This window comes from Corapipo altera, unplaced genomic scaffold (assembly GCF_003945725.1).
Source record: "Corapipo altera isolate COAL_440 unplaced genomic scaffold, ASM394572v1 24, whole genome shotgun sequence".
Classification (NCBI taxonomy): domain Eukaryota; kingdom Metazoa; phylum Chordata; class Aves; order Passeriformes; family Pipridae; genus Corapipo; species Corapipo altera.
This window is the reverse complement of record NW_020884903.1, coordinates 2,106,623-2,134,116: the sequence shown is the minus strand read 5'-3', so window position 1 is coordinate 2,134,116 and position 27,494 is coordinate 2,106,623. Positions and strand designations below refer to the sequence as shown.

The 27,494-nt window shown below is 36.5% G+C and overlaps 1 protein-coding gene across 10 annotated transcripts in view; it reads right to left on the bottom strand.

Annotated features, from left to right (window-relative positions):
* Positions 1–27,494, bottom strand: part of PTPRM (protein tyrosine phosphatase, receptor type M) — a 459,625-nt gene that overhangs the window by 142,919 nt on the left and 289,212 nt on the right. For 5 of the 10 annotated variants that reach the window (XM_027650889.1, XM_027650890.1, XM_027650892.1 and 2 more), the window contains 2 exons: positions 11,929–12,061; positions 4,933–4,962 (listed from right to left, as the gene is read on the bottom strand). In XM_027650889.1, the coding sequence (XP_027506690.1) occupies positions 4,933–4,962; positions 11,929–12,061 (163 nt within the window). The remainder of the gene's footprint in view (positions 1–4,932; positions 4,963–11,928; positions 12,062–27,494) is intronic. The other 5 variants (XM_027650891.1, XM_027650893.1, XM_027650895.1 and 2 more) reach the window with 1 other exon arrangement.

Below are 27,494 nucleotides of genomic sequence, written 5' to 3'. Positions count from 1 at the left end.
ACAGTTTATGGTTTCTAATTCAGTACATCTGGGACATCTGGTTTTAAAAAGTCTGGGTAAGTTCAGAAATGACCATGGGTTTCCAGTATGGGTATTGGAAAAGTAACCTGGAGTGAATATCTAAACATGTCCAGAAAAGATGAACTAAAGCAGAGGTATTCCTCCACATGAATGATCTGATCTCTGCTGCACTTCAAGGAAGCTATTTCATATAGTCAGATCACTGCCCTGGGGGGCTCACACACTTCAGAAAGCTGACAAAATTAAAAAAAAAAAACAACTTACTGGTGGTCTGTGTGTTAAGCATTATTTACAATTTTTCTACAGAGAAATGGGAATGTAAGCCTTGGCTATAAAGCACTACAATCAGATTCAAAAGAATCAGAAGATACAAGGAATCAGTATAGGAAATAACAACTTTAGATAGATTTTTTAAAAATTATGTAGCTCATTTTAATTAAAAATAAAATCCCAATTCTGAGACTGCTCAGTATCTCTGCATGAAAGCTAGATACCTCCGTACACAAAGCATATGACACATAGCACACAAATGTGTTTTTCTGCAATGGCAATTTAGTAAAACACCCTTCTTGCTATTTTGGGACTAAGTTTTATACAAAGATTTTAATATGTTGGCATTGTAGACTTTGCAAGATGCAACAAAACTCATGAGACATCCTCAAATCATTTAAGTCTAGCTTACAAGACAATTACAGGAATCCATGTTTATTTTTGATTACACAATTCTATGACACAAGTCTATGTACCTACGCATATTTAAAGATTCAGAAGAGATCACAGGTCTAACAGAATCAAACAGTTCAAACACATTCATTTTTCTGTTCAGTATTCTCCCCCAGGTACAAGATGCAAACTAATGATCTTATTCTGGTTTCAGGGGCAGTTGCAGTTGAGAATACAGGACTGTTTCTAAGCTCTTTCACTATTTTCTGCAGAAGTTTTAAATGTGATGACTGCATATTCCTTGGAATTACCCAGAAATGTTGAGAGATTTGATACCACTGATTTTTTAAAAATTTGATTACTCCAATTATTAGGGTCATTTTGTAAATCTACTAACCTTGTGCCTTCTGCCATAAGTATTAGGTCAATGGCAATGGGACTAGGAAAATGAGCCACAAATTAAGTCTCTGAACAGAGATCCAGAAGCCAGCACTGAGTATCTGCTAGCAAGAGACACACAAATAACTAAACTGAGAACAGACTCCCAGGCTCCTGAGCTCAAGTCGGATATACAAGAAAAGCATACTTCAACTGAGCCCCAAACTACCAAATTCTTGTGAAAAGGGCTGACATTTATATGAAAATGCTCAATGTTTGTGGAATTAATTTTCTTGCAGCAGGAATTCTGTCCTCTGAGTCATATGTACCAGGCAACAGAACCTCTAGACCTACACAGTGCTGGGCTTTGGGATTGAGATTTCCATACAGAGCATGAACCTTGATGCATTTCTATTCTAGGTCACCTAACTAAATTATCAGTGCTGGGACAGCCAACAGCAGATTTCACACTATGAAGAACTCAACATAATTAGGATTGTATAAGAATACTAGGCAATAATTGTCTCCTATTGAAATGACTTGCGAAAAGGCACAAAAATAGAATAAAATTATGCACTTAACTGCTGTGCAGCCCTGTTGTTGCATAAGTACTTAATTTCAATAATAATCACGACTTACAATTTTGATATCAAGCTTAAACTGAGGAACAGTACCAAAAGCTGCCTTCACAACTTTGTATTTTAATTTGGTGCACGTCCTTCTCACAGAAATATAACGAAGTCTCGAGTAAACTCCAGCAGTCCAAGCACTCACTTTGTCTGATACTTGAATCTGCATGAATCTAGCTGTTAGCTCCTGCCTAATGAATAATGATCTCCAAGGACAGAATCTTTATAAAAATTAAAATCTCGAATATAAAAGTTAAAGGCCAACATTCACCACAGTGGTACTTGTTGTCACCTTAACAACAGGCTTGCCTAGTTCATTTAACCATAATTACAAAAAAAAGAAAAAGAACGCATTTTCCTCTCTTCAGCCTGCAGTTTTGCCATCAGAAAATGTGTCAGGAGTAAGGAGTCATACCAATGCTGCCTGCCATGCTGGGAACACCAGTTGTTCCAAGCGTAACTAACGACACTATCACCATTCTTCTTTTTTCCCCACCTGGAATTGACTGCCAAGTCAAAAGACCTGCTGCAGAGTTAATGAGCACTATTAAATTTGCTCAAATTTTAAGAACAAAAGAACTTATAGAGGACTAACTACAGCCAGACAAAAAAAAAATCTGCTGCCTGACTGAGGTGAAAGGTAAAAAATGCACCAGTTTTCAGGAACGCAAGATGGGAGGAAAAACTGGCAGAGCCACTTAAGCCCATTAAAAAGAATTCTCAATAGCAGCACTCAACTTCTTTTCTCTAATGTCTCTTGATTGGCTAACTAGTAAACATAAGATAAAATAGAAATAATTCTCTGCCAAATATGCACAGCTGTAGGTCCACCTCTGATGATTCATCAGCAGCCCCTGGCATCTGCCAACTTTTTCTTTTTTAATTTTAATTTAGGATGGATCTAGAAGTGGCAGAGATTGCAGGGAAAAGGAGCCTACAGCACACAAGGAAAGCAGCACACAAGACAATAGTAACTATTTCAGTGCATAGATGCTTGCTTGGATGTTACAGCTTGCATTTACAATGACTAATCAGTAAATTTGAATATGATACTCAGTATAGAAGTGGTAAATTAGCAATGGTAGAGTACTTGAAATCATGTTTCTCAAAATATATAACATTTTATAATCCATACCAACTTTCTCAGCTAAAAATAAAACTGTAATGAATTCTGCATTCATCTAAGATTTCCATCAATTTCAGTGAAATTGCATAGTGTGTAAACAGGTGGAGAATTTGGTCCAAAATACTTCCTCCTACTGACAGACAATTTTGACTGCTCTTTTTAGGGCTCTGACTTTGCTTCTTTTGCCAGACAGGGAACAAAAGAATACAAGGTCAAGATCCCACAATTTCTTTTGGAAGACTTAGTGGACCCAGCTACAAAGTTACTGCATTTGTATCACACTAACAAAAAGACAGATCTTTTCTTGAAGCCACTGGGAGAGCATTTCAAACAATCCAGAGACACTCTCCTCCATCCACTGTTAACAGTCTCTATGATTTCAAAACTGGGGACAAAACATGTTCGTAAAACTTAAAGAACCCATTTCAATTCACATATTTTCCTCTGTCAGTGGAAAAAGAGAAAAAAATATATAATACAATTTCTTTGAATAATGAAACAGTGTTTCATTTAATGTTCCATTTGTTTCAATTTTGTTTCTGACTTAGCCTTGAGATATGAATCATATTAAAATATTTATTTAAATATATTTACTTATTATGGCAACAACATACTATATGACATACTGTATTACATTCTTTTGACATTTTAAAGCACTACATTTAAATGATCCCAAACTGAATTTATTTTTTTAATGCCTATGAAGATATGGTCTTTTTATCTCTGGAACAGAAATAAATTTTGAAATACTGTATCTGTGGCAGAGATAATTTTTTCTGACCTTCATATTAATACACTGCTTTAAAGAACAGTTTTAAAAATTGCACTACATGTAGAGTGTCAAAATAATGTAACATGAAATCTGCATTACCAAGGAAATGAGCACTTTCAATATATTTAGAAGTCTTAGGGAATTTTAACTAAGGTTTAAATTTCAGATGCTTTCATTCATTGGAAACATGGTTCTGCTTACCAAGTTTTCAAGCTAGAAAATATTTACTAATTTTTCCATTAATCCTATAAATGAATTTTTGATCCTTTTTCAAAATATCAATTGAAAAAAATATGTTTAAAAAGTTCGAAGAGCAACTAGAAAGGAACATGAGAAACTTCATATTGCTTTTAAATAAAAACATTAGTGAAATGTGTTCCTTTCAAGAGCGTGCTACTAACATATGTACTTGAAAACAAGTACTAATATTTGTCTCATGCAAGTAACACCCAAACTTCTCTAACTACATAAAAATATCTCATAGGTTCCCACGACTTTTAAATCTGAGGTTTAGAGAAAACAGGTATCTACTGGACAACTGATTTTTGCTGCTGGCCAACAAGATTAAACAAGATTAAATGAGTCTCATTTTGCAACTAAGCAAGACCTCTAATATTTTGTTAATGCAAAAACTATTATGTACTCCTTGTACCTGGAAAGCAAGTAAAGGTGAATAGCTGCAGAAAGGGATTTGCTAAATTCACAGAAGGACCCTTCTCATTCATCACCTGGCAGCAGGGAATGAAATTAAGGCTTTGGGTAAATAAAGAAGCATATAATGCTATTACTAAGGACTGTATCAAAACAAAAGGTTGTTACTTACTGAAAGTTATGCTTCATCCTGCCCTCATTTTTTAGTGCTCACTCCTTTGAAATTCACTTCAGAAATGGTAACTCACAATGTTTATGCATTATCATTATTCATGAAAAAGTAGTAATATGTACACAGCAACAAATGGAAATGCTTGTACATGTCTAACCAATGCTATATTTTCAACAGAACAAATAAGAAAGAAACTGCTAAATAAATTCTGAAAATAGTTATTTAAGCACGAAAATTTCTCATTGACATGGTAGTGGTATTTATACTTACTACTTCTCAATTAAGAAAATTTGTTACATAATGATATTCAAAGGACTCTAATGCACAGTACGAGGCATAAGAAACTCTTATAAAGCTAAAAGCTAAATATTTCATTACATAATTGACCATGTTGTTTTTATCTTGGTAAAACTTTTACGAAGTATGTTTTTATACAGGAACTTTCAATATTAGCATTCACTACTTAGGCATGGAACAACATGGCAGAAAGTGTGTCTCTGATGACAAAGAAGTTACTTACAGGTAATAAGTGTAGGAGTGATAGCTTCTTCTGCCATGATGGTGGAAGGATTAGGCAGTGGTGGAAAAGATGAAATGGAAGGAAAGAAAAGTCAAATATTAATGTATGAAAAACCAAGATGAAACTGAGACCTGAACTGGTGACACAAATGAAAGGTAGCAAGAATGCATATCTGAGCATATCATGCAATGTGCCTGGAATAGACAGATGACATATCCAATCTTCATAAAACTTTGAGCAATACAATATATAATGCATCTCCAACTGTTAAATTAAACCATCTTAAAGTACACCTACTAAGTAATGTTAGGTATTTAATGTTTATTTATATCTGCATATACTACACACAAACACTCTCAATTAAAGTGCTAAAACACCTCTGATTACACCTCAGCTGCATTAGGAATAAAGATATGGAACTTCTAGCATGGTGTTACAAGGTTAGCAATACAGAATTTCAGAACACATATGAAGTAGCTTCCCTTCCTGTCACAGCACTGTAGAATCTTAGGCTATCCCTTTCTTTACCTAAAGAAATCAGTTCTGCCATTGACAGGACTTGAACTTGTTTCCAGAGCAGAAAAATCAATGGCCACGGCTTTTTTGATATCTCATCTTTTTAACAGCCTTTTAAATTTGGAAGAAAAAGATACTTATTGTCATGCAAATAAAAAGGCTTTCTTTGCTGGCTAAAATTACATGGGTGGTATTTCCCCATGTGGTAGAGATAAAAATGAGAACTAATCCTGTATGCACATTATTTCTGCCCATGTGAATGTCACAAAAAACAACTTTAGAGACCTTCCACCACCAGCTTGAGGAATATGGGCTCAGTCAGTCTTGCACAATGTCTTGCACAGCCAGATCCTCTACCCAGACATGCTTTGTGTGAGCACAAAGTATAGAAGCCCCCAGCTATGCTCTTCTGCTTTACATCTTTTCCTCCCTCAGTTATAAGCCCACTACAAGCAGGACTGCAGCTCTCCAAAAGGGATGAGTTTCAACCTAAATGATTTCCATATATTGACTGCAATTAAAAAAAAAGCTGGAGATCTTAAAACATCTCTGAGCATAATGTCAAGTAGCATTCACATGTTGGTAAGATAAAAGACTGAAAGGAACCATGTAGGCATTTGTAATTTTTAGAGCACATGCATACAGCCCTTTGACTACAGAGGAAACATGTAAACAGGCCTTGCAAAGGACTATAACTAACGTTAACTTGCCTCTGGCTACATGCTTCAGGCATCTCTTTGAAAACTAGGCTTTCATCAAATTTTCTCTCTCATCTTCCTTGTGTGAAGATGCCGTTAGAAATATTTCCCAGTTTTTATTCCCATTTTTCTGATGCAAACAGTATTGTTCAAACACAAGAGGCTACATACTGAATATTTAATCACGTGGCACATCTGGAAAATGCATACCTGTTAAAGTTGAGTTTTAAAAGATATCTAAGAATAGAGTAAGGGGCAAGCTGCAAAACAGTTACATGCTTCTTCCACCAGCACATACCCCATTGCATTCAGTAAGGAGCACAGGATCAAGTCCTGTGAAAGCAGATACACTTACCTGTGCTATTAGCAAAGGGCTGTTTTCTGGTTCAGTCTACCTGTGCTATTAGCAAAGGGCTGTTTTCTGGTTCAGTCATAATTATAATTCCCCCTGCCTTTCTTTTCAAAATTACTTATTCCCTCACTTTGATTTAGAATCTCACAACACTGCCAACCCTGTTTCTTGCCATATGTTGCCATGAGAGAGATTTAATGTAATTAGTACAAATATTCTCCTACTTCTAAAAGATGTATAATAATTTGAGAAACAACAATAAATACAATTAATCACTGAAGCACTGATGGTACTTGTATGCAGAATTCTGCCAGATATGTAATAGAGATAAATTATTCCTTATGAAAAAAATGCTGAAAATCCAGGAGCTTTAATTGTGTAAATGTTCCATTAAGAATCTGTGTAAGATGAGAAAAATTGGAAGTCTCAAGCTCCAGTTATTTTTGTATTGCTACAGTTGTGAGATTTTCCATATAAAAGTCCTTGAAAAAGAGCACTGTGTTTTTTGACTATCAAGAATACTGTACACTGAAAGAAACAGGTAAAAAGAATGAATCAAAATCCTACAAAACCAGAAAGTTTTACACTTGTAAGTCCCCATGCTAAAGCACCTTTCGTAAGTGAATGGATTTAGCTTTTTTAATAAATATGGACAAGTTCCATTTTACTTCCTACATAATGAACACGAACTTAGGTCTTTGTCTATGCATGAAAAGCCTTTTTCTGTTAAAAAGACTGATGCAAAGATTCTGGCTAACCTAGGCCAAATTTTCTTATGAGCATGGCTCTTCAGTCACTTCTCAGTAGTCAGGTTATTTTATATTGATAAACTGTTTCTGCATATAGTGGCAATATAAAGCATTTTTATATCCTTTAGGACTGAAGACATAAATTAATTTCATGAATACCACTTGTAGAACAAGGCCCCACTATAAAATTTTCCAAAATCAGCACTGCTGGCTGCAGGAGGATTATCCCATTGGAAGAGAAACTTCTGGAACTGTGTCATTACCACAGTGTTTTCTTTCATTACCTCTCTTTTGTAGTTGGTCTAGAGGGAAAAATAAGGTTCAGGGAGAGGTGGTTGGAATTTTCCTTCAGTCTTTTTTTCTTCAATTTCTATCCTAACTGCTTGAAATTGTTGGCAAAGGTGTACGTATAACTGAACAGCCTGATTTGCTACCAGGGAATGGGAACAATGCATTCCCAGCACAGCTCCACTGAGAGCAAAAGCCTTGCTTATCCACTGCCAAGAACCAGGGTCTCTGACTTAAACAGATGCCACAACTACATATATTAGAAACTACTGGAAGGCTCAGACAGAGAGACAGCTGAAAACAGAAACTAAAGACAGGCAAAACAAAGTAACCTTTTTATGGAGAAACGTGATGATCAGAAAAACTCCATTCTACAATGGAAGCAGAAGCCAATGTAACAAAATTTTAATAACAGCTTCCTTACTGCACTCCCACTGCAGCACGAAGATGGCAGCCCTGAAAGAAACAGCTGCCCCAAAGACATATTTGCTTTTAAGCAAATGTTGGACCCACAGCTTATTAACTTACGCATTTTTTTAAACTTAACTTATATAGAATACAAAGGTAAAGAAAAAAAGAAAAGGAGAAAAAGCTGTAAGTGTCTAATTTATGCTAGTCTTGATTTAATTGCTATTGCTTTTCCAAAGCTGTGGGAACAGTATTCTCATTTTCACTGCTCCACTTAAAGTTGATCAAAAGGGGAACTTGCTGCATTCTTTATTTTTTATTTTTTTATAAAGTTCTATGCAGGTATATCAAAGACTGGAAGAAATCAAGGGCCTCAAGTGAGATTTAATATTGAGGATGAGATTCAAAATTCACTTTATTGTGGATCAATATTGTGGAAACACATGCATTGTTCTCATCTGATTTTGTGTTAACTCTTATATGGGAGATACAGAGCACAGCTGAGGAAGGAAAGCTTATTGGCATTATTCAGAGAAGAATCACTGCATTGGTATTACCCTTTTGGTATAGGAATAGTTTGCAGGTTCCTAGGCTATGATACATGACACCTTTATGCAGGAATGCGAATGGATAAAGAAAAGATAGAACAGAATAGATAAAGAACTCTGAACAACCAAGTGGAGAGAAAAAGAGGAAAGCACTAAGTCTTCCCCTGACCCAGGTGACAAGTTTACAGATTTGGTTTACTTCAATCACAGCCTGAGTGTCCATACAGAAAATGTGTCCATGATGTTTCTACCCTCACTACTGACTCCATACCACACACTGAATCGCTAGGCCAGCTAATCTCTCTGTGACCTGGTTTATAATATAACTACTTCAGAAGACCACTATACAGTGAAACTAATAACGCTGCTTAATGACTATTGATATTTGCAGAACTTCTCTACCTACTGCTTTGATAGTGGCCATCATATCCAAAGCATGTCTGTGCAGCACTGAAAACTGCTTTGAATATTAGTCTTCTTCTACCTGGCTACTGAATTGAAAGTTCAAGAGACTGGTCTGTAATAATCTGTGGTGCATGGAAACAACCAAGCAAAGAATGGTTGTTGAGTGAAATGAGGTGGCTATTAAAGGAATGCATTGGACAAAATCATGGTTATCATTTAAGTAAAACTGTTTTCCAGATCTCTTGATAAGGAAAAGAAATGGTTTGAAATTAAGTTAATTAAGCACTGTGAAGCCCCAGAGATAGAGTGAGTTTAATCTACTAGTGTGATTTGGAGATCAAGTCTACAAGAATCTTTTCTGTGAAAGAAAGAATAACACGAAGTACATGCCTTGGGATATGCCTTGGAATGTGAATGGGATACTGCTGAAGCCAATTCCAAGTAAGACAAGTTTCAGAACATGTAGCTCACTGTGGTGAAACCGAGCACTGTTGCCCAGTGAGTCCGCACATAATAGTGCAGAGAACAAAGTGGTTCTCAGAGGAAAGGCGACACAGAATTACAAGGTGTTATTTTATTTTTTACTCAGATCTTTACGCCAGTAAAGCTCCTGATAAAGTAAATGAAATAAAATGATCAAGTGCAGTAGTCAAACAACCCACTAACTTGATAAGATTGTTTCCCAAAGTAGCACCTTAAGTATCATAAAACTGCAAAACCACTATGGTTATATTAAGCTTGTGTTATGATTTATACATTTTCTTCAAATGCATAATGTATACACAGTAACTGAACCAAGGTGAAACCACAAGGCCTCTCAGCAGCCTAGTGAATTAATGCACCAATAACAATCTACTGAATAATCAGTTCATCTTTTGCTTAAGTCATGAGTGTGATCGTATTCAAGATCTTCTATGCTACAGAAGATGCTTTAGAGGCCTGGGTCACAATATACCCACCTCCTGAAACTCTCATTTACCCCTGGTCACATCCTGTTACACAGATGAACCATTCTTACTTTTTAATATTCACTTCAACTCATTTCAGTTTGTTTTGCTCAAGACTGCAGCATCACTCTGGGATATGTTTGTGTTATTGGTATCGTTATTTCTGTACTACACAATGAAACTGTATGTATTTGGTAACAGAGTTCCCGGACTTTTACTTTCAATAGTTTCATCTCTGTCACAAGCAGATTTATTCAAAACCCCGAAGAAGCTCACATAATACACTTTTCTTCTATCAACAGAATTGCTATGAATAGTAATTACTCTGCTGTGGTAGACAGAAGGAATCAAGTATCCTTCTGCATTAATGCAAACACTTAGGATCTGAGACCTCCCGCCTCTAACAATTAGATTATCAAAGAGTTTTTTTCTAGAGAATGAAGCAGGAGCTGGCATAGCATCCATTTAGCCAGAGACCCTGACACCTTATTCACTTTGAAACTATTTGTATCATTTTGCAATGCTTTCCCTGCAAAATTAAGACCTTGTCTCCCTTGGGTGAATACATTCTACCTTTGGCAGAAACACTTAAGGAGAGGCTCAAAACTGGAAGAGAGAGAATGATGAATGCTGGTCAGGAAGTATTGGCCAGACAATGCAAGAAGCCTTTCTTCCTGCATGCCAAGTTCTGTGTCTGGCCCTAGGGAGGAGTTTGGGAGTTCAACTGTTCAAACTGAAGGTATGAATGATGCAAGAAATCAGAGTGGGAAGAAAAAAGTACTGCAAAGTCAGAACAAAACCCTGACACATCGTACTTTATTGAGCAGATTTGGTTACTGGGTCAGTTTCATTGCCCCAGTCAGATCTACCCTGGTGCTTAAGTCTCAGGCTCTTCTGTGTGGCAGTTTTAGACTGCTTTACCTACCTCTTGTCATGACCTAGCCCCCAGCCCTGGTCACAGCTCACATTTCTCTTCACAGAGCCCTTCTAACTCATGGCCCTGTTTCTGTCTTCAAGGAGACTGAAAAGTAGCTACTTCTGTTGCCTGCCCTGAGGCACTGTCAGACAGCTGCCTCCTTTGCTGTGCACCTCCACCGTTCAAATTCTGGAAGAAATTCAGGCAGCTCAGGGGTTTGGACTATCTCAGACCTGCCAAACTAGTTAACATACAATTAAATCACATAGTGTTGGAATGAGTAAAATCAGGCCAGGATTGCTCTCAAAGGAAGAAAAGGGGATAATACAAAGTGCATAGCAAGGAGGTGAGGGGTTATGGGACAATAAGGAGACTGTGGCAGAAGTGAAAGGAGAATTTGTGACTCAGCGCCTTTACACAGCACCTGCATGCTCCCAACCCCACCTCTGACAGCTGCAAATCTCACATTGCTCAGGATACAACCTAAAATCTTAATTCTATTTGCTAATTAATTTCTCCCAATCTAGACTTAGCTTCTAAGATCACATGGGAGTCTTTTTCTTATCTATGCCTCCTCTCTAGATACGAGATATTTTTCCCATTACTATTTTTCCTTTTACAGTGTTGAGAAAGGAAAACAGTTTTAAAAGCCTCATGCTTCTAATAATGTAGCAGTTTTCAAATTATATTCGAAAGAAAACAATCTCAATGTGTGTTTTGAATCAGCATTCAGCACCACTGTAACACTTTTCTTTGTTTTCACAGAATGAAGTTTATGCAGAACAATATACTCCCCATTCTTAGCACAAACTACCTTAGCGCTAGTTCCTGTTTGACTAAAAATTTCTTTTACATGAAAGAATGAAACCACATCTTACTTTCAGCTGTTCTGTTGAGTAGGGTGGAGACTCACACTTACAGGACAGAGATATTCTTCTATTATTAGAGCCCATCATGCAGTACTGATATAAAAATGCTAGAATCATTAACTTCGAGTTGGTATACACATATATATATGTATATATATATATATATATAAAACAAAGAGAGAAACATTAATTCTCTGTGGACTTGAAAGTGGCTAGACACTTCTACCATTATCAAATTGAGAACTGCCGTAGGAGATGCAATATGACTGTGTACATGGAAAACATCCACTCATTGCTCACCTTTTCTTCATTACCAGCACGACCCCCAGAAATATAATGACGAACAGCAAGATGCCTGCAATGACTCCAGCAATTTTAACAGTATGGTCGGTCTGTTTCTCAGGCTCTGGGTCCGGTTTTCGAGTGGCAGCCCCTATGGAATCATTAAAAGAGAAAGAGGAAAAAGAAAAAGAATAAAGGTGTTATTCTTTTGATGTTTGTATACTTAAGCTACCAGTATTATTAGTCTTATCCAGGGCCAACAGATATCAATACTTGGTCTTTTAAGAAAAAGTCCTGCTTTCATATGCATTGTCGGGAACAGAATTCTTTATATTGTTCCAAGACATTTGCAAGACCACAACACAGATGGATACCACTGCCAGACCCTTTTACAGGAGCCTCTTCACAGATTCACAAATTTCTATATTTTTATTATCTGTGCTGGCCCCCTTTTCTTTCTGCCATTTAGAAACTTGCTAACAATACAATAACCATACTAAGCCTTTATCCAAATTTTATTTGCTGGAACATTTTCCTCAATTATTTTTCATAAATGAAGCTGTAATTCCATAACATATTAGCTTAAACACCTGGAAAAGTGAGATAAGCTCATTTACCATGCATTTTACCCGCAATTGTTTTTTACACAATAGACTTTTTTTTTGCCTTTGGAAATCTAAATCTAGGTCACATCTGGTAGGAAAAAAGACTCCTTCTAAGCAATTTATTCACAAAGTGGGAAGCAGCTGATGATCACACCACTGGCACCTACGTTTAATATCTGTTTAAATGAGATAACCAGTGCCTTACAGCAGCTACTGTCTTAGCTCTTCCAGCTTCTCCATTTAAAGAAAATAACATCGTTTGTACTGTTTACTGTATAATGTGATGGAACGTCAAATCCATGTCTGATGAAATATCCATTTCCCCTGCTAAATGAGTTCAGGATGAAAAACATTAAGGAAGCAACATTCAATTCACTAAGCTGATTTTATTTTTTTTATGGAATTCCATTTTTTTTTTTAATCAAAACGTGACAACATTCATCATTTGAGGCACCATGCCATAAAATGGACACAGAGATTTATGAATCCCTTTCCTGCTGTGGCTTTTTTTGGGAAGGGAGAAGGAAGAGTAAAGCCTAAGTAAAGTGTAATATTTTAAGACCACATTCTTATCTTGCTGTCTAAGATCTGCTCTTTCAGAGAGGATTTTGAAAGCGCCAACTATATTTTACTTGTTTATTTGCTTTTTCTGTAGAGAAAGCAAATTAATGATCAATTTACATGCAGAGATATTTTCTGAAAAGTACAATGAAAACATTTCCAATGTCTCTTCTCAGTTCTAACCAGGATATTTTAAGATGGACAGCACTTCTGAGTGCCCACAGCTACACTTTTGGATTACATCTTCAAAACTCCTTGCTAGGAGGAATGCCAGGAAAACTTGCCAGAAAAGTGAGAACCATCAATCAAAACATATCTAAAGCTAACTGCAGGAACCAGGTTCTTCGGAAAATTCTGGTCACAGTACTTACAATGAGTGCTAAATCAGAGAAGAAGACTGGCTGCCTCTCTCTGTGCCCAGTCCCAACAGAGTATCAGTTTAACAGAAATACACACATACTGTTACGAATTAGCAGAATCCTGACTTTGTATGAATAAAGATAACAAAATCTGGCTCTTTATTTTCTTCAATACAGATGCTTAAAATTCCAATATAAACAGTTCTATTTTTATTTTCCTGTATCATATATAAATAAATTTGTTAATAAATCATATATAAATATATATATTTCATATACATAATACATAAATATATAAATAATTTTGTTAAACTCTATATTGCTGTAATCTTCACAGCACTCAGAAGTGCAGTAGACGTCTAGACCATTTTCATGCAAAAAGGAGCTGTTGAGCTGAACTTGGCAAACAGTGAATCAGGATACTCAAACTCCCATGTATAATCATCTATTGATTATCCAATTGAAGGATCATCCCAATTTTCTATGAAAAGACATGTAATGTCACTCCAAATTAAAAATAGCATAGAGTTTCTCACTCTAAATGGATTCAGCCTGACTCAGAATACAGCATGTCTTAAACTGGAAACATGATGTTTGACAAGCCTTTTAAAAACTCCTATCACTAATTATTATTATAAACCCCGCAAATACTTGGGTTATCTCAATTCTCCTTTATTTCCATTCAGCAATTCATTCATTCTCTGACAGAATGTTGTTCCTTTTTTGGTGTCAGTGGTTTCCAAAATCTACTTGGGTAAACAAACCAAATTTGCCACCTTTCACCTTTCTTGAACATCCCTTGAGTCTTTTGATATCAGAAATTTGGGATTAACTTTCCTCATTTTATTTAATACTGCTTATTCTTTTAACATACCTCAAAAACCTACTCTTTATCCCCCTTAGCATTCTGAATGGTTTTATTTCAACATCAGATGGACATTAAACACGTCACCGGTGCATTGTTTACAATGAAACCTGCATCCCTTTCTTCAGTGCAGTGCTCAGTTTTGAACCCTCTATAAATTAGAAGTAATTTAAATTTAACTCTGGTGAACCCTACATAGCATTTATCAAGACTGCAATTCGAGTTCGTATTACCTCTTCATTCAGTTTGCTTTTGTCCTGCTGAAATTCTTCACAGTCCTGTGTGAATCCTGCTAACCCATATCATTTGGCATCATAATCAAGAGATGCTGCCCCAACAGTGACTCTTCCACACATTTAATAAACAGACTGTACTGCATTTAATATTAAATCCTAAAGTGCATTAGCTATGATAAGCAGTGTCATTTTACTTCTCTCTGGTTTCTGTCTGATAGGGAGATGTTGTTGCAGGGTGATATTTGCCTCTCACCTCATAATTACTTCTTAACTGACTTTAAAACTATAGCCACCCGGGCAATTCCACTGGCACCATGGAGAGAAGGATGGGCTGTGCCTAAGGGGATCGAGGCAGCTAGGGGCAGTAGTTCTGAAATTCATTCTGCCTCATGATAAACTGCAATGTCAATTTGTGCATTGAGTTTTATTTGTACGTTTTCAAGAGCAATTGGGAAAAGTACTGTTGTAAGTCTAGAAAAGGATGCTGTAGTTTCTCTTTTACTCTGCTGTACTGACATGTGCTAAAAAAATTGAGTCAAATGTCATCTTTTGTTACAGAAACAGTGTTACCACCTATGCACTATTGTATCATGATGCTACAGTCTTGGTGGTTTATTTATTTTTATTGTTTCAACCACTTTTTCTAACACAGTAATTTTTAATTTCCTTGATCACCCTAGAGCCTTTAAGGATACATTGCTACAATACTAATCCTATATCTCCAGTAAAATATCTGTTTTTAATTACAGCAATGCATATTGATGCCAACAGCTGAGTTATGCATCTCTCTCACAACACTGGACCTAATTACTTATTTAGATTTCTTTTATTTGTTTTACTTTTAAGGTTTTGATTCTACCCTTGCATACAGAAGACCGACTTTAAACCTTGCAAAATAATCTCACTTCTCTTTTCTTACTGAGACTGTCTGGGCTAGTGGAGCCAGAATAATCAAGGCCAAATTGACACATACACTGTGGTGCATCTCTAGAAAGACAATAGGTCAGTAAAGAGCAGCGAGTGCAGGATAGCTCAAGGGAGCTGCTTAGAAAATGAAAGGACAAGGAAATGTTTCCTGCCAGTTTAAAAAGGATTAAGGTGCTGACTTTGGAAAGTCTTTACTTGATGAAAACAAACCAGAGTGCTTCCTGCCAGGAGTGAAAAACAGAGATACAGTTATAGATAAACCCTAAGGTGCCACAAAATCCAGCAAAGTATTTCCCCAGGCTTCCTGCACTGAATAAAGTGGAAGACAGTAACATTGTTTAGTTCTACACATTTAGATATTTACTTTTCTAATTAATCTAAGCAATTCTAATTTCCCTTCTACTTATTTCTTTCCCATTCTTTGTGGCTCTCTCTACAGCAGCAATTAAAATGTGAAATATCTTTTTTCCTTCACTTAGGAAGAATGACATTCAGCTGGCCTGATTTATGACTTTTCCTCATGGGTCCCATTTCATTCAGTACTTCACAAGCTCCAGTGATAATATTTCTAAGTAGTACCCATGAAACACCTGAAGATAGTATTTCACTTCGTTTTTACTCACAAGACCTATTCCATTAACTTTTCCTTAATACTAGAATCCCATTCTCTGATATTTAGTGATTGTTCAGCCACTTCATGACACCTTATCTTTTCTTCAGATTGAGAACTGAATTACATTCTAGCTGGTAATATTCAGTGTCTGCCATACTTTGAATTCCTAAAATTACTTTGTGCAGTTAAATTTCTCTTTCTGCACCATGGGTTAGAAGACTGGGTTAAAAAAGATCAACTGTCTTTGAAGAAATTCTAGCTCTGTGACTTCCCTGGGTGGAAAATTTCCCTTTCCTTTCTCATTCAGAAGGCACAAGTATGTTACTGATCAACCACAAGACTTCATAATCTCCAGTAGGTAGTTTATGGATAGAAAAGTTGGAGAAGAACTATTTCTCATTAAATGGAAGCTAAGACTATTTGTTGACTGAACTAGTCAAGCAAAATATCATTCTTTTGACTTAGATGCAAGCATTATCTTGTTTTCCAAAACCAATGGAAATGTTCTTTAGTAAAAGAAATGGGCCTCTACCAAACTGAATAAAAAGTCTCTTTCCTTTTCTCTTTGTAAATGAACAAAGTCTGGACTTGCTTCTCAGCATGTCTCAGTCCCTTCCAAAAAATGTACTTAGAAATTACTTACTACTGTATAGAATAGATTGACCAACAAAATAACCCTGGCTCAAAAGTCTAGGAGCTGCTGGTTATACTTTCAAACAAAAGAATAAAGCTGTTACTATTAAAAACTAGCTGTAGGTTGCTTTGTCTAAAGCAATCTTTTAAAAATCCACGTTTCTTCTCCTATGTGAGTCAAAAAACAATCACTTCAACTAATTAAGCAGACTGGTCTCATTTTATTTCTCCCACTCAAGGCTGACCATAGTTGCTGACTTTTTTATTCCTTTCTGCAGCTTTTAAGTTCTCAAAAGGTACATGCTTGATAAGTCACTTGCAAGCCTTTCCCAATTGCATTTCATCCACAGGTGTTCCAGTGACTGATGCAATGGCTAACTTTACAAGGCTTTAAAGTAATAATACAGTTAGCTCAGATCATCCTAGTTTCCAGTCAAACTTGAAACTAACTTTATGAGTTAGTAACTAGACTGTGATTTTTTTATGCAGGCAGTGCAATTCAACTATCATGTCTCAGCACCTACTTTTGAGTTATTTCAGAGTGAGTCAGGAAAATGAAACATTATACCCCCGTGTGACAGTTGCACTATGATTAGGTGGCAGAAATCATGCAAAATGGTACAAGGCAGAAGCAAGGCAGAGAGGTGTGACGCTTCCTTGGAACACCCATCACTGGGATGCTATTGTCCCCGCCACAAAGTAAGAAGACTGAAAGATCAGGGAATTTGGATTTGCCCACGCTCTCCAAGGACAACACATATCACAAAGGCTACTATCATTACTGCTCTCTATTATTTGTATGATAGTAGGCTCTAGAAGCTGTAAATCAGACTGGGAGCCTGACTGTGCTAAGAACAGTGCAGGCACACAGTGAAGCAATCTTTACTACTAAAAGCATGCTGCCTAGCTGAGCTAAGCTGTAACAGGCAGGTGTGGCAATCACAGGTGGAAGGGGGAGGCAAAACTCCCTAAGAAAATGCATTTACAATACCCAAATAAATGAACAGTTCTATCCTTCCTGTTCTTCTAGCTAGCTGGTATTACTCAGCATTTCCAGCTGGTACCACAGTAGAAACAGATCTTCCAAGTGGGATTTGAGAGACAGAATAATGTATTTATGGATGATGTTGGTTGGGGTGCTTCAAGGACGGAAGCAACATAAAAGTTCATAAACATAAAGGCAGGAAAAAGAGACGTGCCATAAGTAAAGGGCTGGGATAAAGGGCTGTATGACAAAGAAAAGAGGTGCTCCACAGAGGAAGGTCCTTCTTATAAATGTTAAATGACCAACAGGAAACCCAATCTTATATCACAAACTGCAAAACTGAATGGGGCAGTAGTGCAAACCGACTGGTTTCCTCCATAAATTTCCTCAGCATTCCTATCCTCATCTCACCCATGGCTGCAGAAAATGGTACCCTCATTTTTAAATCTGTAGCAGCATTACCAATGTTGTGAAAAGACAAGCCCGTCCAATGTGCTTTTTATTTGAGTTTCGAGTTCACTCCAGATGCCAGGATTTGAGACTGTCTTGGAGAAGACCCAAAATACATAGAGATTTCTAGATGAAATGAATTACCACCCTGGATATTCTGTTTATACTGTAAGTGACTGGCATTCAGTCCTCATCTGCCAGCCAGCATGTATTCTGCTTAACAAAGTCTTTGTTTTATTACTCCTGGTAGAACTCCAGCTAAGGGAGACTTTTCCCTTGCCATTCTCATTGTTAACTTTCCAATCAGTGTTCCTCATTCTCCTTCAAAACTGCAGGGTTTCTGTCCATATGGTAGAAGTTACAAAGTGTTGTTGGGCAGGGTATACTTTCTGCCAGAAGGTGGTTTTGATCAGTATTTTTTCAGTTTGCTCTCTCTACTCCATGTCTTAAATATATTAATTTTGTAAATGTCTCAGAGTAAGTTCTGTTTATTTCTCCTTTTACAATACTTTTTTCTTTCTATTCCTGGTTTCTTTTGGAAATGCTCATGTATAAACTGCTCTTTCTACATGGTAGAGATTATGTTCTGCTTCTGTTTTGTTATGCACAGGAGTTAAGCGTTGAAATCAATGTAGTCCGATTTTCCCTCCTATGACGTGTTAGTGCTCACCAATCTATTTTTTTAATGTCTGGGAAAAAGGACAAGCAGCACTTAGACTTTAGCAGGACAGTATTTCCTTTGCAATTTATGATCATCAGTACAATACATATGGCTTTTCTTTTCCTAAAAAAAGTTTTCTGTACTTCCATAGGACAACCATATTGATTTGGACATTTTTATTTGCTATTTTTCAAATGCAGGATGAAACAGACTTTTTAGGTCTGTGGTAAGGGACTATCAAAATAAGGTTCTGCTGTGTAACGATAATTATGAATTATTAATTTTGTTTGTGATATGCTTTAGGAAAATGCAAATATAGGTGACAAAGAACTGCACGAATAGGACTCATTTAACTGACTATCACATGAATTGTATCTCTCACTGGTGGATGATTCATGTTGGTGCATGTGAGTAGAAAGACATTTTCGGTTAAACATCTGTGTTTCTGATTGTCAGGAATAATAACATTCTTTACAAAATATGCTTAAAACGAATAAAGTTTCCAGTTTTACACATATGTCACATTTGACACATATTTTTTAACAGGATTTTAATCCAGACTTTAGACTGGATTTTTCTGGAAACTGTGTTTTTTAAAAAAAGACTTATAAGCAAGCAAGTCTTGATAAACAGCTCGTTTGCTCCTTTGTAACAAAACCACCAACCTTTCTGCTAGCTCTTCTTTTCTCTTTTCTTTTAATCAAAGAAATTTAAGTAATTAAAATTCATAAAAAATTTTCTCTCTAGTAGGCACCCAAGGAGTTGGAAGCCCTCATTCATTCTGGAAAAAAGTGTAAGCCCTCAGACTTTAATAGCACTGACATCATTAAGGGATGTTTAAAGATTACTCAGTAGCTACACCACAACCAGAAATTATTAATGAGTCTCAAATATACAGACCCGGTGCATGTCCTTCTTGGAAATAAATAATTTATTAAGGAAAAAAATATTAAGTCTTTGGAACTTTAAGCTTTCAAATACCCCTAAAGGGTACATACACTTTAGAATATTTTTTGAGCAAAAAATGGTTGTTATATATTTATAAGTACGCACCATGTGTGGCCAAAGAAGTAGCCACAATGGTGCCGATCACAGATTTCTATGTCAACAAAGGAAAAAGTCATGGCAGCGTATCCGAAAGACAGACCTCACCACTGAAGTGAAAGATAAAAACCTCCTGACTAATATGAAAAGAAGAAAACGGGTCAAACTTTACCAAACTACTCTGTGACTACCCAAACACAACAAAGGTCAATATGATGTCATAAGAAACAAATTTCTGACCAAGGTTGACTGAGGAGTAATGAGAACATACTTTAAACAAATTAGCTGTATACAAGTAGGTTTCATTCTGAATAAGGATGAGGTGGTCTGAGAAAGAGGCACCAGCAAGGGCTGAAACTTCAAGTGTCACAGGACTTTGAAATACAGGGCTTGTTACCAGCTGATGCTGTGTGAAAGAGGTCCCACTTGCAGCCACTGGAAGTGCAACTGCATCCTACAAAGCTGACTTCTGTGAACAAGAAGTCATAGAGGTATAATACACAACAAGGGGAGCCTTTAGACCTAAAATATTTGATTTTATGGTTCTCTACATAATCTCAAACAGTACTCAGAGTAAAAGAGTAACTCTCTCAAAGCTCTGAGCAACTGAAAGCAGTCAGTCAAGACTGATCCTGTCCATAAACAATGCATTTTTTAAGCAAGTCAGCATCACTTTCAGGCCATCCCTATAGAAGCAGGGGACTATTTATCATCACCCACACCAAGGACATTTGCCTAAGGAGACCTTCTGCTTTTAACACCAGATCTACACCTGAAAGTATATTGAAATGTGTCAAGAAGTATTAGGCATCACTGAAAGTGTATTTCAGCTATCTTCTGGAAACTGAAAAGGTGTGGATATGAAGCCTGAAGAGGACTCCACCCTCTTTAGGGGAGGTAAAATGTTATTTTCTAATACTCAGTTGGCCTTCACCAAGCAGGGAAGACATGAAGCCAGATCACAGTAATGTTTCTGGAGCTGACTTACTCAGGGTGAAACTCAGCTACAGAACTTAATGTTCTTAGCCTGGACAAACACAGCTGTTTTATTTTCCATTCATGAATGCAAGGGATCACATCCAGCATGGGAATAAAGTAACCTGAAGCTATGGGTAGGAAGTAGTGGAGTAGTGGAGTGAGGTACCATCTTCTGATCTTGCTGTTACCTGAGAACTTAAGTAGAACACTAATGAACAGTTCCCAATGGAAAGTCAGTGAAGGCATGGTTACTTTGCCATTAGGAGGATGGGGGCAGAAGGACGATGCAGTATAGGAATCCCCAGGGCAGGTATGTACATCCACGGAGTTTTTGGCCTGTGCTGCCGTTGGCTCATAGATGAGGCTGACATTCCTGGTGATTTCCACTACCACCCTCCCTTCACTCTGGAACCCTTATGAAGGGTTCTTCAGAAATCCTTCAAAGACAATCACACTCTAGGAATTTACTTATCATTACTCACTACCTACGTATTTTCTTGGAAGAAAGCATAACACAGTCCATTCTACTAAAAAATAAATGGAACCATACATATAATGACACATGAAGAAATATAAAAATATATTTGTGATAAATTTAAAAAAAATAGGAAAAAAAGACACAAACTTTTTTTTTTTAAAGCTTTTCAGAGCCAACACTGTTTTCAGGCAGGAAGGTTGACTAGAGGAACTGGAAAGGAGAATCGGTACAACAAAGGAAAAATAATTCCACAGATTTCTAAATCTATCTTTGTGCCGATACAGTGTACCAGTTCTTTTGTTCACATTTCAGAACCGTTTACAGTATTGCCAATAAAAAAACCTGTCCAGAGTGCAACAATGTTGAATGCACTAATATTCTAGTATGGGGACAAGAATAGACTAGACCTCCTCTGAAAAGTTTTCACTGATTTACGTTTCATTTCTCATATATTTCCTGTAGGTTTTAGGGGTTAAAGGAAAACCTTCATCTGTCCTATTTTATTAAGAATGCCTTAAACAGTCATTTTTATCATCAGTTCTTTTCAATTTTAGTTATTGACACATTTACTCATAACCACAAGTGGTCTAATTCAATGACAGCAAACTAAAAAGTGCAACTATTTTGCTTCAAAAAAGTTTAAAGAATATTTCATTTGCTTCTGAACAATGACAATTTACCATTTTTCCTCCATTTCCCTTTGTGTTTCTGATATGAACTCAAAAGATGAAAGAGAACCTGATAATACTTATTTCCCCTCTTGACAGCTTGAAACCATATAAGACATCAACTTCTGTTCACTTTTATGCAAAACTGTGATTCAAGTTTCATTCGCATGGGAGTTTGCTATGTAAACAAAAACTTCTTAGTGGTCAGCAGTAACAGAAAATCAGATTAAGAGAAGGAAAGGAAAATTCAATATTTGGAAAAATAAAGACTTGGAAATGCACAGATATACTTGAATGCATTTCCCAGAGCTCTAAAGTCATCAGTTCTTGCAGTCAAACTCCCATTACTGCAGAAAAGGACATTTTCAATATATTGTCTGAAGAAGAAGGTGTTTAGAACCCACCAATAACTACAGTCATGGCTTGCACTGTGTTCAGCAGACAAGTGCAGCTTAGATATTATTAAGATTTCAGTTATTTCAAGGAATCTAAATTGAGTGAATTGCTGAAACATTATTTTGCCAAAGGTAGTATGTTATGTAACTCTTGATTAAAGTTGGCAGTACTACTCTACTGTGCTACTCTATTTAACTGTAACACATTTGAATGTTCATCTATACATTAACACAGAGGTAATCTATGTAATATTGCATTACACATTTCTTAAAACTCCCCAGTGATACACATATCAGATTTGCAGTTTCTAAGAACTACAGATTATTTTACTCACAAGCGGTCTGACATTTTATTTGGAATTAGAATTCTAACTGTTTAGCATTTTATGAATACAGTCAATAACTACAGATGGGAAACACTGAAATTCACAGGAGTTTTTTAGTTACTTATTATATCTCTGAGTTTTCCTCTCTTCCCTTATCTCTCCTTAATTTTTCATTGTGGTACATGCAAAACATGTTCTGCTTCGAATGTAAAATTCAGAGGCATAGTTTTTTTAATACAGAAATAAAATAACACAATATATGACACACAGCCACGCTCCAAAATTACCTACTGATATTTTTCCTTTGTTTTCTGTTTTTTTTGCTTCTCTGTACACGCTGGTGTTGAAATATTTTGGATTAGGTGTGATACTGAACAGTACTAGCACTATCCAGACAGCAGAGATTCCTTCAGTTTGTTAATAATTTATCCTGGTGATTTCATTCATAGTGTTACTCTCATGACTGGGTTTTGTGTTTCCACCCTCTGTAATGAGATTAAGGAAAGTGGCCTCTCTCCCCAGTCCAACCTCAAACAGCCTCACAGATATCCTGACATTAAGATCACACATTACTAAGAAAACAGATTATTTTTCAAGCTAGGATGAACCATACGGACCCATCTTTAGGATGAACCGTACAGACCCATCTTTAGTCATCTAAGTTAAATTCAACTCACTCTCTTAATGAAAGAGATATTAGACACTGCTACTTGGAATCATATTTTTCTCTCAGCTACAGACTGGAATGCTCAAATTTTCAAACTGGTTTTGTACTTGAGGGACATAATACAACTGCTGCAATGACTGACTATTAGCTCTGTGGCAACCAACTTTTTAACTAATCTGACTAAAAGAAAACCCGTTGCTTCAATGCAAAACATACCTAATTAGGCTACTTGTCCTTCCTAAAGGGTAAGAAAAGACTGATACTTTCTTCTAGGTCACGTGATCTTCTCCAGTTATTCCTATCCCAGGTCTGTAACACCATTGGCTCTGGCAATAAAGTGTCAGGGTAGCTGGAGAATCCATACCTTCTTGGCCAACCATAAGCATCAATGGCCAGAGTAAAACTGTGGATATGACCCATTGCACTTTATCTTCTCTACTCCCCTACTTACGAAGGAGAGTTGCAAAGGTCCCACTGTCTCCAACCCTACCTGTTCAGAGTAAGAGGAGCGGAATGGGAGGAGGTCCTGAAGCCCTGTTCAGAGCCTCTGGCTTTTCTGTAGTTACTTGGAATGCATTCAAAAGTCAGGCTGCTAATTCATTTTCAGAAAACCTTAAAGGAATTATTATTACTGTAAAACATGAAGTGGAGTACTTAGCATCACTAATAGAATCCCACTGGTAACTGACTTCTAATCAGCTCAGGTTCTCTACTCTCTGTAGCTGGAAAGGGCTTGTATTTATATTATGGGTTATTTCACCATTTGTGAATTGTTATCATCATTATTTTTGGGAGCTCTTAGGTCTTATTAACTTGAGCTCTTCCATAGGTGCTCTGTGGAAAATGTACTTATTCTTAAAATCTTAGATGCTCTACTGCACTGTCTTACAGAAGACCTGACATTTGACTCTGTAACGTACTAGGGGGAAAAAAAAAGGAGAAAAGGAAACAGCAGCTCCCATGGCACTCCTGTATCCTCTTAACATTTTCTTGTAACTATACTGTTTTATACATGAAACTGTCACTGCAAAAATGACAAATGTAACACATAAAAGAACAGAAATGGGCAATAAATCACAAGTGACACTCCAGCCCATTGAAATGCATTCAGCCAGTGCTGCAGAAAGTATGAACATTTCCTTGTTTTGCATTCTGCCCAGCTGAGCAAGAGGACCAGAATCCTTGAACAACCAGTACAACAATCATTGCAACCACCACATAAAAACAGGCTTTGAATTTCACTTTGGAGAGTCAGATCCATTCTCATTCTGCTTTCCTTGTCACTTGGCCTTGTCAACAGCATTGTAATATGGCTTTGACATTACAGCACACAGGTGTTCATTCTCCACTGGATAATTATCCACAACTCCCACTGATATAAATGTTGTTCAAAAGTATCAAGAGAAGAATAAACTCCTAAAATGGAATATTCAACCTGCAGACTGACACATCTGCACATAGCTTTGTTATTACAGACACCACTCTATTCTCAACTAGGAAATGGTGGGTTCTACATTACCCAAAATAGCACTTTAAGTTTCAGCATATTAGAATACATATAAATCAATGTTACATGGTTCAGGATGGAGGAAAAATGAATGTTAGGGTCTGTTCAGCCCATGTTGTTATACCTCAGATGCATTGTAAAGTACAACAAAACACGTAAATAGCAAAACGCTCCTTCTCAAATTCATGCTGTTGGGTCTTGTGTCAATAAACAAATTGTGTTTTCAATAATACAGTCTAAACCCAGAGTAAATTCCTTGACGTAAAAAAATTCCATGACATTATTTAATCAATCAGTTAATCAGTTAATTTTTCACTTTTACAGTGAAATGACTGAGAACAGAATCTGACCCAGAATACAGCAATAAATCTTTCTATATATTGAATACACATCTAAAGAAATCTGTATATTTAACTATGTTGCTAACTTGATAAGGGAGAATAAGTCAACTGGGATTATTTTATCACTGCCTTTAACATGTTTATAAGATATGCTTCTCATTTAGACCTTAAAGTTTGCAGGGTAAAAATTATTTAAGTTTTAAGCTTTTGCCACTATCGGTTAAAAAAAAAGTCTTCCTAATTCTTAAGTATCAGTTATTCTACAAAACTTCTGACATATCTTGTTGCATCTGATTTGTACCAAGAATTTAATCTACGAAGACTGTACAATACAGAACTCTCTCTTCCAGCTGCATGTATAATTAACAATGGGTAGTAAAAAGGGCATTCTATAGAAATCAGTCTTAATAATATCTAGTAAAATAGTGGCTGTTCTACTAAATCACAAATGGAAATACTTTAATTTAAATATAAGTAGCTCAGACATATTTCAACAATTAAGAAAATGTGTGAAAGAATGAACACCCTAATCATAATTCCAAGCATGCCATTTTATCAGAATGCAGACAAAATACATGAGGGCCAAGTGAATACCAAATATGGCCAATTTAAGCCTATTACATGAAGTGTCTCTTACAAAACAGTGAAGCAAACTGCAAATGACTTCAGTCTTTCTCAAAAACATGGTTTCGTTATTCAACTTTAAAGTTAAAATCATACAGTGACGTCAGCATGTCATAAGCTTTTTGATAACCTTCTACATGATTTCAACCGTACTGTTAAACCGTATTTGTTTATGAAAACATGGAGACAGTATCATGAGGACTATTATGCTTCATGTATACAGTGTTTTTTCCTGTCTGACAGGTGTTAGACAGTTTGATATTCTCCCTGTCTGTTAGAGGATAGGATCAATTGAATGGATTTCAAGTTAGTTGCTTTTTGTAAGGATAACACTGAAATTTGAATTCCTTAGTTATTAAGTTATTGAATCAGTGATAATAATGTATTCACTCATGGTAACAACACTATTTTCCCTATTTTGGCTTGTAAGAGTAAAAATCACACAGCTGCCTTTACAGCATGTTATCTTATGCTGTAACTCTTACAACTACATTGTAAGTATTTAAGTGCAACTGCAAGGAAAAGTTCCATTTGCTACAGGCTGCAAAGGCTGTAGCAATGGGTGAAGCAATGGGTGGCTGTCAAAATATTTAGGGCAACTAGCAGGTAATCCTATAAATAGAAGACATATTATTTTTATATGAAAAAGGAAAGAGAAAGGATGGACAAACAGAAATTAATAATGCATTGTTTATAAACTGCATCCTTAAGAGACAAGACAATTTGATGATGAGGGTGGAGGAAATGAGTGCAAGTAGAATTGGCATGAAAGCTGAGCTGTATTATCATGATATTTCTGAAGAGGAAGACCTTTCAAAATTAGTAACGATATTCAGGAATGCAGCCAAGATTTTAAATTTTCATTGTGCAAGAAGCATCAACTTCCCACCCAAAAAAACCTGAAAATGCCAACTTTGACCTCCCCACTGCCAGTTCTGTATCTTCTCAAATGCTAAAAGACAAAAGTAATTTCTTGATCTCAAATGTAATTACTTTGGTTCTGAGCAAAGAAATGAGGAAAAGGCACTGAACAGATAATGCTAAGTTATACTATCTAAGAGTTACACCTTTAGGGCTTGTGGTAACTAGAGTTAGCAACAATCCTATCCTTTCTGCATAAAGTAGATCCTTTCCACAGTCTTGGAATTTGTAGGAGAAAAACGTGGGGAGAATGTGCATCGCTCCCTGCTCCCTCATGTGCAGTTCAGCTTCTGTAAACCTCCTTTTAGAAAAGCTTTGGGTTTCTCATGGATACTGCAGATCCCATTACTGCTGTACTGCCCTGAAGCTGAAAAGCCTGCCTTGTTGCTGTCATGGGACAACAATGTGGGCTGGGTGAGGTTTCTTCAATCCTTATTGCAGTTGTGGCAAAGGAAAAGGAGGAAGATGCTTCTTTCCTTTTGAGCACACAGTCTTTCAAACATGAAAACGGGGTGGGAAATTATGGGGATTTCAAAGGCTTTCTAATACATTTCACAGATAGCCATAAGTGCTGTTCACAGGTATCATCTGATACTTTCTTTTTCACTATAAAATTAAATTCTAGTAGAACTTCTGTTTTTTTCTTATTTTTAATAAAAAGTAAGCAAAAGTCACAGACTGCCAAAGCCACCAGTGACCAAAACAACCAAATAAATACTTTGCCAGCTATCCTATACTAG